Source organism: Balaenoptera borealis (assembly GCF_965194805.1).
Source record: "Balaenoptera borealis genome assembly, chromosome: 5".
Taxonomy (NCBI): Eukaryota; Metazoa; Chordata; class Mammalia; order Artiodactyla; family Balaenopteridae; genus Balaenoptera; species Balaenoptera borealis.
The window spans coordinates 109800816-109819188 of NC_138862.1; the positions used below are offsets into that span (position 1 = coordinate 109800816).

The 18373-nt window shown below is 42.7% G+C and overlaps 1 protein-coding gene across 6 annotated transcripts in view; it reads left to right on the forward strand.

Moving 5' to 3' along the window:
- The window catches only part of VEPH1 (ventricular zone expressed PH domain containing 1), a 144388-nt gene that overhangs the window by 76337 nt on the left and 49678 nt on the right, over window positions 1–18373 (forward strand). For all 6 annotated transcript variants that reach the window (XM_082394381.1, XM_082394379.1, XM_082394383.1 and 3 more), the window contains exon 6: window positions 6895–7104. In XM_082394381.1, the coding sequence (XP_082250507.1) occupies window positions 6895–7104 (210 nt within the window). The remainder of the gene's footprint in view (window positions 1–6894; window positions 7105–18373) is intronic.

Consider the following 18373-nt stretch of genomic DNA (forward strand, 5'->3'; position numbering starts at 1 on the left):
AGGTCCAGCACTCTGACTCCCAACCCCCTCCTCTCTTGGCCTGGGGGAGTCACTGAGTAGCCTCCACTTCAGAAGGCCACAAGGGAAGTGTTCCCAGGTTACAGAAGGCAGGGGAGGGTGGACAAGGGGCACCAATAGTGGTTGAGCTCATGCCACGTACCAGGCACTGTTGTAGGTGTTTTACAGAGATTATCTCACTTGTTCTCCACAACCTTTTCATTTTGTAAACAGAGAAGTTGAAGTTTGGAGAGGTCAAGAGCAGTGCTGGTACCAAAGAGCGACTTGGTGCGGTGGCTTTTCATGCCCCCCTTATCTTTATCAGCCCCTCCAGTTTTCAGATGGGCAATGTCTTCCACAGGCCATTACAGTCACACTGCCCCGCCCCTAAGACTGCCATTTACGGAAAATCTGGGGCTGACACTGGTTAGGGAACTTTCGCAGAGCCATACAGATCAGGCTGAGCTACCTCATCAACCCAGTCTAATTCCAGCCAATGAGATCTTTTGATCTCAACATGCTAAAAAAGTGAGACTGTAAGGCTGTGGCTTGTGAAACAAATGGGCGAGCCAGGGGACACAATAGAAAGGTGAGCTAGACAAGAAGAGGAGGAGAACCGAACAGAAGGGGAAAGAGAGGGGGAAAGCAGATTGCTGTAGGTATTCCTGTAGGTGCTGAGTGTGGATCCTAGAAGGAAGAAGCAAAGGGTTAGGAAGCACCCATAATGACGTGAAGGGACCCACCAGGACCAGGATCCTAACTGGTGGCAGGGAGTGGTGACTAGGGTACCGCCCAACCCTTTGTTTCCCATCAGCACTTCTCTTCCTGTTAAAGCAGCCCTGCCCCTCCCCAACCCCCTTGCCTCCTTCAGCTCTTTGTCAGCTAACACTTGATTACTGAGATGCTCAGGCAGTGAGCTAGAGAAATCCCTGATTCACCTCTCCTCTCTCTCATGTTCATTAATTAGACAGCGGGCAAGGGGAAACGGAGGGAAACAGAGAAAAGTCTACCGAGAGAGGAAAGTGAAATACGTGGCAACAATCAAATCTGTAGACTGAGGCTTTCAGTGTAAGTCTAGTTAATTCAATTTCAGATGAAATAAGAGGCTAAATGAGAAGGATTTTGACCTTGTGACATTTAAATTAAAAGGGGGTTTTTCCTTCTGCATAAAAGCTGTGCCAGTGCTCTGTAACTTGGAGGTAAACTGAGCAGGTTCTCCGATGAAGGCAAGTGCAGGAATGTTTTCATGCTTTCTTGAATGCACTCCTCATTACCCACCTTCTGTGACCAGTGATAACCTGGCTCTCCAGGGCTGGAGGGTCAACACTTGACCCTTGAAAAAAAAAATCTTCTCTATGTATAGCTGACTAGTCCATGAGGTTGTGAAGGTGACATAGCGTCCACATCCATCCGTCTGTGAGTTTCTGATGTTGCTGCCCAACCATGTGGTGTCCCTTCCTCCATCACTGCCCTCTGAGTATCCCTCTTTTAGGAAGCTATCCTTCCTAGGTGGAGGGAGGCAGTTCTTGGCTAGTGACTCGTGGCTGGAAGCTCCAGAGGATTCTCCGAGTCCATTTATAGGAAAAGGCTGGGTGGTCAATTTTCCAAGTGGCCTTCTGGGGCTAAGTCTATATTCTTGGCTGCCAAAAACCATGCTGTAGTCTAGTCAATGAAGGAAACAGAATTTAGTAACACATATGAGCATATGTGTTATTATCCCCAGGATGTAGGCGTCTAGCCCTAACCATACAGAGAAGTTGCAGGAAATGGCAAATTCAGCCCTCTTTTGATTAATGTCCAGACCCAGAGGAACTGCTTTTGTGGTCTGGTCCCTAGAGTCATTTTCTAGGATTTTCTCTCAGCAGTGTAGAGCATTCCTATTCACATACCTAATCCTACAGCACCTAACATAGCATCACCAGGCTGACAAGACTCAGAGGTCACTTGGTATTTATTTAACATGAGAAGCCAGTTGCAGAACATTAAGATAGAGTGATGGAATATATATAGTCTGTTCTCAAACAGCCTTTGGAGCAGAACCCTGGGTTTCAGAATATATATTTTGTTAGTATGGTGGGTGTAAGTAGTACATGAAAAAGTAGCAGTTATTTTATAGATTTCTGGAGATTAATAGACCTTGTAAGTACTATCCAAATTAATTGAAAGAGAAAATTGAACCTGAGGACTAATTTAAGAGGGAGTGTGGATACACACATGCACATACACACGTACATGTACACAATAGCTCGACTTTTTATTCTGTAGGTAAGAATTTAAACATCATTTGCTGCCAATTAAGTTATGGAGCTATGTTTTCAGATGGTCCCACCCTCAAGGTGCCCATGGCCTGGAGTAATGAGCTGTGTCCACAAAATTTCAGTTCAATGACAAGATGCTAAACTTGTCAGCAGGCTGCTCTGGAAGACAGAAAAGGCAGTGATTAATTCTGCTCAGGAAGGACCAGAAAAGTCAGGGATAGGACCCTTCCCTGGGCTACTTGCTTTATACTGTTCTGGTTGGCCCTCCTCTGCCTGTGCTCCCAGTTCCCATGCACTTCCCTGTCTACTAGACATAGTCCAGATAACTGGGACCTTGGAATCCCTTTCCTGTAAGTCTCCAGCCTGCTTCCAGGATGTAAGGCCTGGTCCCTGGGCCTGTTTTCCCAAGAACAGGCCATGCCAACAGTGTGACCCCATAGGTCTGAGAGGCAGCCTAGATGAGCTTGCATATGTGGGCTGGGATATCCACATATATGCATAGGAGACTCCTTGAGGGCAAAGCCAAGGGTAGGAAGAGAAGGGTGGGGCAAGAGATGGGGACTAAGGGTCATTTCTTCCTGTTCCCTCTACAGGGGCCAAAAATTCTAAATTCAAATCAAGCCTCCCAGATTGTTATAAAGGTGTATGTGTCAGGTAAGAAGATAGAACACTGTATAAGACTGCAGAATATTTCAGTGTGTGGTCTGGGGGCCTCCCTTGTTCTCTAGCTTCAGGTTCTGTGTATGTTAGAGCAGGCTGGAGGGAAGGCTTCCCAGAAGTAGAGCTATTTGAGATCAGCTTTGAAAGTATGAGTTTTCTCCATATTCAAGCCACTGTGGGTGGTCAGTGGCATGTTGCTGGCTCAGAGGGTTCACGGAGGAAGAGGCAGCAGATATACCCATCAGTGAAGACCCTGGAATGCCGTGACATTGGGATTCCGGCCATGCACCATGGGAAATCTTTGACATAAGCAGATGAAGTTTTAGGCAGTGAGGAGGCTGAAGAGAGGGGAAAAGACTTGAGGCTAAGAGGTCAGTTTGGAAGCTCTTTCAGAGTCCATGGTGTGGGGCTTGTGGCCTAAACAAAGGCCGTGTTAGCTTGCTCTTTGCCAGCCATCTATGTTACCTTAGTGGCTCCTCTGCTCTCAGCCAAAGAAGGCTTTCTCTGAGTTATGAAACGGCTCCAATGAGGCACCATGAAGAGACCAACCTAAGGAAATGCCCTGTGTTTGGAAAATATAATTTCTCCTTATCCAAGAATATCTAAAGCCCAAAGCACCACTTCCCTTAAATGTGAGTGATAAACTTCAAGAAATATCTGCCTTTATTCATTCACATTATTCACATTTTATTATTATTCACATTATTCAGGGCTTCTCTTTTCTTTTCTCCTTCTATGGATTCAACTCTGCCCAGGAGTATATATTTGCCTGAGCCTGCCTGCCTGCCTTCTTTTTTCTTTCTTCCTTTCCCCTTTTCTTTCTTTTCCTTTTAAAATTTTCTTTATAGGCTTGGGATGTATGGCTGGAGTTTAAATAAAATTGTCATGACTGGAAGCACGTGTGACAGAGACCTTGGTGTTCCAGGGATAGGACATGAAGAGTAAGGACTAGGAAATGGAATTCTGTAGAATGGGGCAGGAAATGTGTAAGCGTTTTCCATTTCTAAAAACCTCAGGTTAAGTATGCTGCCCTGACCCGGCGCAGCTGGCTGACACTTCTGCCATAGGTGCCAGGAACCTCTCATAGTTTCTCCCAAAGGACATACGGTCGACCCCAATGCACAGGCAGCCTTTACTGAACTGTTCATTCATATGTGCCATTGACCAGAAACTAGCCCTGTCCTTTTCTCCGCAAGTACTGGATATGAATATCAAGTTTAAATTTATACACAGGATGATCCTAGTGATCTCAAAATTATCTTCTTTTATGTCCTTATTAGTTAGGTTGTATATGACACATGGTAGTATATATGTTTAAACATTATGTACAACTACTCAAGTACTATGGTGTGGAGTGGGAGTTGGGGTTATCCAAAAACTACCCTATAAAATCATTTAGATCTGCCTTTTATTTGTTCCTTAAATATTTATTGACTCACTTTCAGGCCAGACTCTGTGCTAGGCATTGAGTATACATTCACAGGTACAAAATGGAAATGATTCTTGACCTTGTAGAGATTTCAATCAGTCTGCAAGGCAGACACTAGAACATCAATGAGAAGGAAGTGTGAGGGTAGGAGCTTTAGCAGGGACATGAGACTGAGAGGGGAAGAGAAGAGGAGTTGAGGAAGATTTTTTAAAGGAAATAATAGCTAATCTGAAGCCTCAAGAATGATAAGGAGTTATCCAGCAAATTTGGGGCAATAAGAACTACAGGCAGAATGGATCACATGAGTCAAATTCCAGACACAAGAGAAAACTTAGCAGGTCAAGAACATTTTTTAAAAATCCAACATGGTGGAAGTGTGTTATGTGATGGGATCTGGATGGGGAGACAGTAGAATAGGTGGGTAAGGAGCTAAGTCTAGAAGATGGATAGGAGTCAGTTCAGAAAAGGTATAGTGAACCTCTGGCTTGAGAACAATGAGAAATTAGTGAAGTGTTTTAAGCAGGAGAGGGTCACCATAGTGGCCACAAGGTCGAGAAGGTATTGGATGGACAAGACTGAAGGCAGGGAGAACAGTTAGGAGGCTGTTGGAATAACCCAAATGCAGGGTGACTAGATCAGTGTCTCAGCTTAAATGTCCCTGCTGAGAGGACTTCCCTGACCCCCAGTGTAAATCAGGGCCCTGGGACTGTGTCTCACAGCACCCTGTATTTTCCCTGTGTGACATTTATTAAAACTTATAATTACGTATTTCTTTTGTAACTATTTGTTTTACTAAGTATCTCCTTTACTAGACAGTGAATTATTCCATGAAGGCAGGAACCTGTCAGACTTGTTAGAAACATTAACTCCAGCACCTAGAATAGTACCTTGCAAATGGGAAGGACTCCATAGATATTTGTGAATGAATGAATGGATAGATGAATGGACATGGAGGGAAGTGGACCCATCTGTGGGATACTTGGGGGGTGGAATCAATAGGACTTGGTGATTGCTTGGATGAAGCTGCTGATAAGGGAAAAACAGTTGTCAAGAATGATTCCCAGACTGCTGGCTTGAGCAGTCAGATGATTGTGTCATTTATGGGGAAAGAAGACACTTGGGGCTAGAGAGGTGGGAAAAGCAGGGTTTGGGCAGGGGGTGAGTTCAGCAGATTGAGCTGTGCATCAGATTCAGTTTTAATACTGGAATCTACATTTCAAATCTCCCTTACCAAAACAGCAAACCAACAACAAACAAAAGAAATAAGCGTAGTATAAGTATGGATGGGTAAATAGTTTGTACTTCTTTGTTCAGTTTTCCACAGGTTGTCCTTTCTAATTCTTTTATTTTAGCATACAAAACAATTCATTAAATCGTCAGTATGCAATGTGTCTGTGTGTTAACATAGAGACTTTATTCCACAAAAAAGTCACATTCTCCTTAATACAAATTATTGCATCTTTATATTGATAAAAGCATTAAAAATTAAGAAAGAAAGATTAGGATATTGAGAATATGGTAGAAATTATTTTACTTTAATAATTTTTTATCGTATTACATTTTTGTGATCCAAATGGAAAATTGAAGAAAATGGAAGAGCTCTTTCCTGCTTTCTTACTTTTATTATTAAATATTTCCACACCATATTTCTCCAGTTTGAAGGCTCTGATTAAAGTCATCGTCAAGGATCTCTTACATACTTATATTGTCCTTTAAATTGAAACTCTCTGATAGTCTATGGATAATTAGGAGTTAACTGATGAAATGAGGTAGTGGAGAAGACCTTATTACAGAGAGGGAATAATATGTGCACAGGTCCTATGGTGAGAGGAATTTGAGAGAGAAAAAAATGCCATTGTTACTAAAGTTGAGAGAGCAAGGTGGTTGTGTCCAAGATGATGTCTAAGGAGTAGGCAAGTAGGGACTGAGTATGTAGGCCATGTTAAAAATTTTGGCCAGTATCCTAATTTCTAGGAATCTCTAGGTGTTCTGGGTACATAGGAGGTATTCAGTAAATATTTTTAATGCCATCTATGCTTTTCAATTCAATTTAATTAGTGGTCAAATTCATTCTTCTCAATATATGCAGCACAGTTGATAATGGACAGCACAACCAATTTCTGAGAACACTACTTGATAATGTTTTCCCTGAGTCTTTAGGAAAACTCTATTGTATATGAGCACCAAAAATAAAATAAAAATAAAAAATTGAAGCTTTCAGGGTGGTTTGGAGGAAACGTAACACTATCAATAAGGACATAACACATCAAAACTTGACTTACGAATAGAAGCATTTAAGCATTTTGCAGCCTTTACTCTTCAATGGCAGAGTGCAGATTTAAAGAGGAAGCAAAAGGAACTGAAGCCTCTGAAATTTTATTGTAAATTTAAAATTTCAGACTTGGGAGATTTGTTTGAGTTCCAACAAGAGTAATAATCTCAGAATGTGTTGAGTTCAGACTGAATACAAAAAATATTAGATTGATTCTGACTTAATTAATTTCCTCTTTGTTTCTCTTTCTTCCCTCTTCTTCTCCTTTCTTTCTGTAGGTGGTTCAGAAGTGTATTCCTTTCCTAATCGGGCATTTGAAGGATTCGACCCATAACGACGTCATCCTAAGCATCCTCATAGAGATAGCAGGCTACGAGCCAGTGGCTTTGAACAGTTTTCTCCCAATGCTGAAAGAGATTGCTGAGAGATTCCCTTACCTCATTGGACAAATGGCAAGAATCTATGGAGCTGTTGGGCATGTGGATGAAGTAAGTATGGGTTTTTTTCTCTTCATTTCCCTAAATTCCATTGGCACTTAATCCATAGGAGCTCTACGACCTACAAATTTGTCCTGAGACTTCTGAGAGTTTTGTTTCTTTCTCTCTCTCTCTTTTTTTTTTTTTTCATGGACAGCAGCCTCTGGATCAAGGGCACATTGTAGCAGGGTTATGTGGAAGGTTCAGGAAGTGAGGATTTCATTGCTGGAGTGTCACTGAGGAAGGCGAAGGGTTACAATGGAAAGAGCACTATGACAGATTCAAGACCACTTTATAATAACAGCAACCAGTAAAAGAGTTTCATCTCAATTCTGGTTGCAATTCTGGTCAATCAGGAGACCATCAGTAAACACAGAGTTAGGTCTCAGAGACTGCCTATTAATGAGAACCCATAGCTATCCTGTCAATAAGTGCCTGGACTCAATATGTTTTGAGCCCTCTGCATGATGGTATTTGGGAGAGTGCAATAAACGTTCATGGATGTTTAAAAGTCCTAGTCTAAATATTTGCATAATAAAATCTTTCAGAAGGGACGACAGGATGCCACCAGAGCTTGTGGGGATTAGGCAACTAAGAAAGAATTTCCAGAAATTAAAGTTCTGAAGGGTGTGTGCATGCATGTATGCACACACATGCATGTCTGTCTGATGATTTCATATTGGGATTTAGGATTTTTATCTTTTAAAAATAAAAGCAAATATATAATTGATAGAGGAAAGCTTTTACTTCCACCCACTTACCTATACTGTAGTTTCCTATTAGATAAATATAAAATTGTACAACTCTTAAAAGAGATTACATAGTTCACCAAGTTTAGCAATCTGTTTTGTTTGATTTCTGCTGAGATTTGTGGAGAGCCTGGTGAGTGCCAGGCTTCCTCCTGGTTGAGGGCCTTACTCCTCTAGTTTCCCAGAAGAAGGTGGGAGAACTGGTCTCCCAAGCAGTGTGTATTTATGAATGTGACAGTGGCTCTTGTAAAAGGGTTACTCGGTACTGATGTGCTGCTTAGTATAATCCCTTTCCGTTCAGTGCTGTTTGGAATGTCTCCTGCCTGCCATGATCTGCCTTCTGGTAACAGTTTCTGTGCCCATCGCCTTTGCTGCCAGGAGAACCTGCTGTTATGCCCAAGTGCTTTTAGGCCAACTGTAACCAACAGCTGTTTGACTGAATCTGCTGACATTGCGAATTTTTGCATGGACCAAAATATTCAACCTCTGATGTGCAAGGCCTTGGAATCTTTAAGTGGTAGTTCTTTTTGTCACAAATACATTTATGATTCATTAATGTGTAGTAATGCACACTGAAAGTGACTACACCTCCTATAGAAAATGTAATCTGTAAACAAAGCAAAACAAAACAAACAAAAAACACTAGCCACTGTAGGTTTATCTGAACTAAGGCTAACTTGAGAGAGAATGGACTATTAGGTGACATTTATGTGACTCCAGGTGAGTACAGAGAGAAGGTGAGGAGGATCCAAAGAGCCTGAGGGATCACTTATGTCAAAATTCAGAATATCAGAATATTTTCTCATCTCTGTCTCTGTCATCTCTCTCTCTCTGTCTCTGTCTCTCTCTATCTCTATCTCTATCTCTCATTCTCATGTGCCCATGGAGGCATCTATGTTTGGGAGAGAAAAAAATTTTTTCTAATGCTTCTGATTCACCTCCTCAGCAGAGAGCAATTTTAGATCAAATACTTTTCCAAATGTATCTGGATATCAGGACTATATTAGGAACTTTTTTAACAAAATAAGTTCTTGGACCCCAAAGAATACCTACTAAATGAAAACTTCCAGGAAAGGGACCCATGAATCTGGATTTATGGGACACCCCTCCCCCACGTCTGCCAGGGTAATTCTGATGCAGCATTTTGTGGATCAGTATTTGAGATCCCTTGACATAACATATTTAAAGCATTTTATCTTTTAGACTAAGAATCAATCAGGCCTTGTCCATCACCCATCCTGCCCTCCTCCATCAAGTCATGCTAATCAATTAAAACTTTTCCAGACTACTGATGTAGCAGTTTAGATGTGGTCAAGAGTAACACAAAAATTCAAAACAACAATGGTTTAAACAAAGATACACATCTATTTCCCTTGCACATGAAGAAGTCTAGAAGGCAGTCAGTCTAGAACTCCATGTTTCAGAAACCCAGGCCCCTTCTCCTTTGTTGCTCTCCTATCCTTGAGCACACCAAAGAGCACAGGGCTTCTATCTCATGGTCCAAGATGGCTACTCCTCTCCACCCATCAAGTCAACATTTCAGCCAGTAGGAAGGGGAAAGGGAAGAAGAACTCTTCCAGACAGTCAAACACAACCTACTGTTTATAGCCCATTGGCTAAATAAAACAAAGCTGCAGATGACCATACCTAGCTGCAAGGGAGGCTGGAACATCTAGTCTGGATTTAGGTGGCCATATGCCCAGCTAATCAAAAGAGAAGGACAGAAAGAATGACAGGGGACAAAGAATGTCTCTGTTGCAGTTCATCAAGTCATTCGTTTCTCTGGGTCTCTTTTCTCTCCTCAAAAATAAATAATGTCTTTACACTGGATTACCGCCCTTCTGGCTCTGATATTCTTGCATTCCATTATTCCATTTCATTTAAGATCAGACTGACACAATTACCTATAAATGTTAGTCAGGATCCTTTACTCAGAAATAATGCCTAAAATATCAGCCTTTGAAAGTCCTTCTTTTAGTTTTAAGAATGCTAAAATTCAGATGTCCCAAGAATTAGTAGTCTAAGCAGCTATTAACTGCTTAATTTGAGTAAACCTGTTCAATGTTCTAAAAATTTTGTGGAGCCATATTCCTAAAGACCAAAACCAATAGGCAAGATATACGTGTATGGTTATTTCTCTCCAGCCTCTTTGCAGAAGGAAACAGAGAGTTACTGAAGTACATTGCCAGGTGGGTATGAGGGCAGGAGTCAAGTATGGGCTCCTGGCTGCCTATGGAGGAGGACATTGCAAAAAAAAGAGAACAGCAGGAACTTTGCCCTAAAACGGCCTAGCTGTTTTCTGTGTGGAGAGCTTGGTCTATGTGACATAAAGGGACATGAGACATGGAGATGTTTAGGGTGTTAATGATGAGACAGCCACAGGACCCTAGTGATCTCAGGCCCTAGGATCCTCTTTCTCAGTCGCATCTAAAAATTTCCCAGTCTCATCTAAAAATTGACTTAATTAAAATTTTTTTCTCTTTGACACCAGAGTAAAATTTTCAGATGTATTCAGGGGTTCCAAGTATCAGATGATTTTTGTTGCTAGGATTTTAAAAGATTTTGGAAATGCAGAAAAGCCAATGCGATTTGAGTATCTTGCTTCAACTTCTGAGATGTGCAGTCTGTGACTGATTGGAGCCTACTGTTTATCCCTCCCTTGTTGCCTGCCTTCCAGCAAACTGCATTGTTTGATCCTTAAGAGGAAGAGGGAGTCTCCAGGGGATGTAGGGCTGTCAGGCCCAGGGTAGCCTCAGGGGTGGAGTCAGCCTGGAATCAATCACACATGTGTTATTAATTGACTTCTGCCCCACCTTCTGTGACTGCATAAAGCCAGGTATAGGAACTGCAGGGCTGGCTATGGGGAACCATACCACATGTGCCTTTCTTTCAAATCAGCACCCATCTGGGTGGGCAGACTGTTTTCAGCAGCTGATAGCAGTCACAATCTTTCTATCTGCTGGTGTAAACCAAGCAGAGGAAAGTTGTATCTATAAAACAAAAAATAACACCCTATAGGTACTTATTTTCTCTATCTCCCAAATTACCTCAGGGATCTTTTTTTGCCCAAATTTGAAATGAAACCATGCTTAATAGCCATGGTGCTTGTGTCACTATAGGAGGCTGTACGGTGACTCACAGGCAATTTTCAGGTGTGTTTTGGCATCCAAAGTACATATGTTGGATGGAGAGTGAAACTAGAAGGACCAAAGGGCAGAGAAATCTATCCACTTCTAGGGTAACTGATGAGTGGTTGCCTCTGAGGTGTACCTTCCTTGGCCCTGTCCAGTAAAGGACACAGCTGGCTCTTCATAATGCCAACATTCACCCCACTTCTGTGATATGTTCAGTAATAAATTGTCCAATAAATTGGACAGCAGACCTGACGTTATTAACCAGAAAGCATATGATGAGCCATGTCTATCTGTGATTCCAAAAGATCCCGGCTCTTGGTAGGTGACATCAGAGAGAAATGATGTTGAGTGGATCATGAAAAGAGGTTTTCAGTGACTTCCCTGGTGGTCCAGTGGTTAAGACTTTGCCTTCAAACGCAGGGAGTGTGGGTTCGATCCCTGGTCAGGGAGCTAAGATCCCACATGCCTCGTGGCCAAAAAAACAAAACATAAAACAGAAGCAATATTGTAACAAATTCAATAAAGACTTTTAAAATGGTCCACATCAAAAAATAAAATCTTAAAAAAAAAAAAGAAAGAAAGAAAAGAGGTTTTTATATATGAGAGCTCAGCAGGCAGCAAACCGGTTGAAGTACAGCTCCCAGGAGGAACATTCACCACTGTAGACTGAGCAGTGATCACCACCTAGGATATGTCTGTGTAAGGACGCATTGCATGAATGATCTTGCTGCCCGTGGGGACATCCATACAGTGTAATGTGGTGGCTAAGAGGGTGGTCTTAAGAGTCAGACCGCCTTGGTTTGCATCCTCACTCACTGTGTGGCCTTGAGCAAGTTACATCACCTCTCTTGATTCAGTTTCCTCATCTGTAACATAGGAATAGCAACATTATTTACCTCGTAGTTTTGTTGTGAGAATTTAATGAGTTAAACCATGGAGAACAGTTTGTGGCAAATGGTAAACATTCAATAAATATCAGCAATTTATTCCTTCCTCAGTGGTGCCCAAGGCTTTCTCATTGCATTTATTTGGATACAGACTGAAACTTAAGCCAAACAGACTGAAATCAGGGAAGACAGGAACAGGGAAATGGTGTGCCTCAGGGAAAGAGACTGAATGGATGGGTATGTGGGGGACAAGTCAAAATAAGGACAGAAATAAAAGGAATGAGGTACTGCATGTACCAACAAAGGTATAAAGCGGGACTGGCTGTATCTTCTTTCCTTGTTAGGAAATAACTGGTGTATATGAATTTTTTTTCTCAGAGTGGAATGTATATCTGCGTTATATTTATATTGTAGACCACCATTCCTGAGGGGAATAAAAGTAACAAAAACAATAATAAAGCCACATTTTGTAAAAATTTTTATAATTTAAAATAAGCCTTGTTTTCTTGAGGGCACTGGAAGTGCATTGCTTTCCATAAAGGGCAGGTGGTCCCCAGCTCCCCACCTATAAAAACAGCTCAAATAAGTTTGCAGCAATTTTTTTAAAAACTCTCATTAACTAAATCTGAAGTGGTTTAAATTAAATCCAGGCCAGATTGACTTTTCTTGCCCATGAAGAACTGAAGTAGAATGCTTCAATTCCAGAGGCTTTATTTTTTTTTCATTATATTCTTCACTCATTAGACTCTCTGAGCCATGCAAGTGGTCTCAGCCCCCTTGGTTGGGTATTGCAGTTATTACAACCCTCTTTCCTAATGTGGGTCCACATGCAAAAGAGACTTCTTTAGGAATGGCTTTGACTTTTTTGAGAGGACAAATTGCATTCATGTGTTTTGTCCATCTACCTAAGTCTCAAGTAAACGAACTGAAGCAATTTTAGTTTAATAGTCCCATCCTCACCGGGACCTCATCTCATTAGAAGGCACACACTACTACGGAGCACACCCTCCATAGCTGTGTTTCCCCCGCCCTATGCCAGACCCGCAAGGCAGCCGACCTATGTGGCGGAAACAGAGATGCCCTAAACTGCTGTTTGCACATGGTCTCATAGTACGTGGAAGGATGCTATGGCCAGTTGTTTTCCTTAGCTGGAGACCAGCAGTTTGCACCTGTGAAGAATCAAATGGCATGCCCTCGGAGTGCGGCCACTGCCAGGGTGGGTGTGAAATCCTGTGCCCTCTGCCTTGTTTTCCTAACTGGCTGGAATATGCTGGCCAAGCACCAGGGTGTGTTTATGACATCCTCTCTGGGCTCAGAGTCTTGGACACTTTTCAAGTAGAGAAGTGACACACAGCTTGCCCAGGTCGCGTTTCTGTGACATCCGGCAGGCCTTCCACAAAAACACTTTCAGGAGGAAAAGGAAAAGAATGACAAAGGCAACTGAGAACCGCATTACTGTCCTCATCCTGACTGTGTGGGAAAACATCCTGCGAAATAGGAGCTGGATGGATGCTATGCACCTTTAACTTGGAAATCAAGACTGAAGGCTCTAGGGGCCATTCCACAAGAGGAAGGACCTGTGACTTTAAAACCACAATTTCCTCAAGGGTGGGGAATTTAGTTAAAACTTTGGTAGGTTCAGTGTCTTTGGGGAAGCCTTGGTTGGTGCCAGCCGGCAGCTACTTCATACTACAGAATTGTCATCATCGGGGAAGATTCTTTCTTCCAAAATGCCAAATAGCTTTATTGTTTTTTATATTGTAAAAAGGGTACCTGCTAATTGTAAATGATATTAATAAGTCTCTCGCAAAGTGTAAAGAAAACAAAAAAAACTTTAAGTATATACAAGATATGCTTTCACATAACAGAGCTGATTTTCCATAGCCTTCCTCAATGATACAGGGTTGAGTCGCTGATTCTTTCTGGGTGCAAACCCCAGTGCTGGTGGTGATGGGAACACAGAGAGGAGGAGAAAGACATGGTCCCTGCCCTAGAGGGGCTCACAGTGAATGGGGGGCAAGAGAGATGTACAAACAGATGATTAGAGTTTAACTTGGTGCCTGTTACTACTGATTTCTGAACTGGATCAAGAAGGAAACAACTCACCTTGTGTGGCTGAGTTTGGAAGCGTGTTCTAAGTGAGGCTTGTTGTATGATAGGATTATGTCAGGGGAGGAGGAGGACAGTATTCATGGGAGGACACAGCAGGTGCAATGGCAAGCAGCTGGGGGAAAGCCTTCTGGAAACCATGAAGAGTTTCAAGTGCTTGGATAATGGAGGGAGGGGAGAGGGATGAGGCTGGATGGTAGACTGGTTCCAGATGATGGAAACTCCTCATTGATTAGCAGACAGTTCCTGTTTTCTACCTTCTCTCTCCAAACTTATTTATCACTGGTGTCCAGGTCACCTGGGAACAGTATTTTGTTTCCTTTTATTGTGTAGACAAGCAAATGAATACTGTGTACCTCAGAGTTCCCCAGAAACTAAAGAGCCTGGTAAAAGGACAAACAGTCCCCACAAATAGTTACAAATGCAGGATAGTAATGGTTACAAAAGTTACATGTTGCAGCAATTTTCAACCATGTCTTGTAATTATCAACTGTAATTTAGGCCAACCGACCAAATCCACAAGGGGCTCTCAGTGCCTCTGTGAGGGGAGAGCTTGGCAAGGCCTAGAAGGGGCCTCTGCTTGACCAGTCTCCCCTCAGGATTGAACCCCAAGGATGGTCAGCCTGGTCCCCACAGACCTCGTCTCCTCTTTTCAGAGGGGACTTCTGCCTTTCTTACACCGGTGTCTGTGAGGAAGCAGGCCTGTGCTTGCCCCACCGAAAGCATAAAGTTTCCACTTAGCGACTGCCCTTCTAGGCTTGAGCTTAAGATGTAAATGAATCCTGGATTCATCAGAAAGGACAGCTTGGCATTGGCAGCAGGTGGGTTGAGAGGATAAAGCAGTTGCTAATTCCAGCTCAAATCCTGCTGCTCTTTTAAGGCTACAGCACAGACCTTGCTCTGCCCGTAGCCCTTAGACTTAAATCACTTCAGCGTAAGCCAGCTCCTTCTCATCTCTGGTGCCCTCGGCCTGCAGCGGCTTGAAGCAGGGTTTCCGTTCCTGGCCAGTGACTGAGGTCGGGTTGCGGCCGTGAGAGCACCGAATCCTAGCCGCTAGACCAGTGGTCAGTGGCAAGACCCTGGCCCTACGGCTTTGCAGAAAAAGAACTCCCACAAAGACGGAAAGTAGTGAAACAAGTAAAGTGTTTATTAGGAGAAAAATGAGTACAGTACGTGTGGATAGACACACGGGCAGGCTCAGAGAGTCACGCCCTCGTGGCAGTTTGAATCACTTTTATGGGGCATTTCTTCCGGGTTTCCTTTGGCCGATCATTTTGATCTGCCTGGTTCAGAGTGCGTATTTGGTATAGCTCAGGATTTTCCCATGTGTGCGCGCACATCTCTTAGCCAAGGTGGAGTCCACGGAAGAGGCCTATGTGTAGGTTTGGCCACTCGGTATCACTCCCCTTTTGACCTCCAAGGAGCCTTTCTCTGCATGTGTAGCTGGGGAGGTCTCCTGACTTTGAGAATGAGGAATATGTGGTCTCTTATCTTCTATCTGGGCAGGGCCCAGCCTCCTCTCTCAACTGTCCTGTTATTCCCTTCTCGGAGTATCTGTCCGCAGGGAACGAACTCAAACCATTTGCCCCAGGGGCCCATCTCTCTCCTGCTTCCCTTCAACTGCCAGCATCTGCATTTCTGAGTCTGTGGTTTTCCCCAACTTTACCAGCCACCCTGCTGACATGCATGGCAGGATGGATATGTGACGAATGTCACCCCCAGCCCCACTAGCAGCCTTCAACCAATGATGGGCGTATTCTTACCCCAACTCTGTCACCCCTCGAATGAGGTAACCCTTTCCCCAGAATCTCCTGGCATCCCTTCCGAGCTGTTTCCCTTCTCTGCCTCACTCTTCTCCTCTTGTACTCATCTGCTGCAGTTTCCAAATAGATGATTTGCACATAAATCATCTCAGAGTCTGTTTCTGGGGAGCCCAATCCAAGAAAAAGTCATTTCCATACCTTCCCAGGCCATCACCATCTTCCCTGCTCTGAGCATGTGAGAGTGTACAGCTGTAATGTGGAGTCTGCACCTGACTTTCTTCTGGTTGCATTTGCCTTCTATCCGCTCGGTGTATGAATCCACACACTCCCAACCCACTCTAAGCCCTCTGAAAGAGGGCACACTATACCTTACATTTCCTTGTTTCCCTGCACTGCTCATCCCTGCACTGCAACTGTATTTGTGGCTCCTAGCATGTGGGCCACAAATACTTGCTGACCAGCTGTTACATAGAGACTGGAACTTACCTGGACACTAGTACAGGTCTTGTACTAGTAGACGGCAGCTGATGACATGGCAGGTCGTGAGGAAGACCAGGAACATCACAGACATTGGGTTCCAGTCATGGGTGGTGGCTACTGGTTTTCAGGTTCTGTTGGTCTCCTTTCTGTGTGGTGGTCAAAGTGTGGTCCCCAGCTTTGGGCACCACTGGGAACTTGAATCAGAATCTACAAGTTAACAAGATCCCCAGGTGATGTGTGTGCACATGAAAGTGTAAGAGGCACTGGTCTCAAGGATCCAGGCCACACAGGGCTTATCTGCTATAGGATCCCCCCGGGGGTCTGGGCATGCCCACATATGTATATGCATGCATGATTCATGTATGTTTATAGACACACACAGCCATACCCCCGCAGGTTTCTTTGTAAGACCCATTTGTTTCAATGTAAATAAATCAATAACCTTTAAAAATGATCATCTTTGACAATGTTAGGGTAAACAGAAACCCAGGGAACATCAAGCATTATTTATTATACAGTTTCTGAGCATTTATCACACATCTGATGTGTGCAAGGCACTGTAGAGAGTGCAAAGTTAAATAAAATTCAGCTCTTGTGTTGTTGGAAGGGGCTTTGGTTTTTCTTCACTTAGAAATGATCCTTCACTGGGCTTTGACGCTTCCTGTTTAACATTCCTAGAATTCCTCACCCCATCCCCACTCCTATGGAAAATGAGGTGGCAATGGGGGGAGAGTGTTCCTAATTAACAGTTTTAAATACATAGGGGATATATACAAGATTTTCCTATTGCTTAAGTTTTTTTTTTTTTTCCTTGTTACTCAATTCATCATTTTTCAACCAGGATCTGGAAGCATCCCCAAAACCCCTAGCAGGATTTGACACACAGATGGTATCACCATGATGTAAAGGTTTTTTTAATAATTGTACTCTCAAAAAATATGAGGAGAGCACTTGAAAGTAGATGAATTTTGTTGCATAGCCATAACTATACTATTTGAGCTGATATTAACATTTCAGCTCTCTGCCTTATTTATCAAAAACTGTAAGCCTGATTTTATTTTGTAGTGAATAGGAATGGGGAACTTGGTGCTGGTTCACAGCCCCTAAGAAAAGATGTATCTGACAGTTGGCTGATCAGCAATGGACTGTCACGCTGAAATGTTCATGTTATAGTTCTTAGCATTAACCAGCATGAGTCTTGTTATCTACATGTATATAACACAAAAGAAATTACACTGAGAAGGGTATCTTGACATCAATTTATTCCTTGTTAAGTAATAAATAAATCTAGAGTAGATAAAGAAATAGTTGTTATTTAAGATTAGTAAATTTAAGGTGTCTGGAAAATGTTTTCAGAACTGTAGATTTCCCAACTTCAGCACTATGTAGATCCCATAGAGTTTCAAATATCTGGCAGTTCACCCAGAGAAGTGGAAGACAAACACTTTCTTAACTATCTCCCATTACTGAAATCTTTATTTACTTAGTATGGTTGATTTTAGAAATCCCTGGATTATACTAAGCTCCTATTGATGTCTACATTTTCTCTGGCTCTTCCTTCTGCTGCCTTCTTCTTTGAAGACAAACTTCCTTCAGCTGTATGTAGCATTTTCTGTGACGGTGGTCCCTATCTCAATCAAATGTCCCTTTCCTCCTTCAAAACACTTCCCAGAGCCCACCTTCTCTATGATAGCTCCACATTCCTAAGCATTATTTGGTGACCAACTCTTTCTCCTTCATGATTGGTAAGTACAAACTAAATGTCAGGGAAGGAGGATAGTGGGAGGAAATGGGAAGTTACAAAGATTTCCTGAAGGAAATATTCTACCTTCCTCCACTTTAGAAAGTGAGAATTACCTTAAAGGCTAAATGCATAGATTTTAATATCCCATACAGTAGATAAAATGGAAACAATGGATACAATGAGGTGACTCTTCTATTATTCTGCTGAGGAATGGCAAGATTAAATCATGCTATGGTCTAAATGTGTACGGCCATCCCCACAATTCCTATGTTGAAACCTAACCTTAAGGTGATGGTATTAGGAGGTGGAGCCTTTGGGAGGTGATTAGGTCCTGAGGGTGGAGCCCTTATGTACAGGATTGGTGCCCTTATTAAAGAGTTTCCAGAGAGCTCCTTTGCCCCCTTCTTCCATGGAA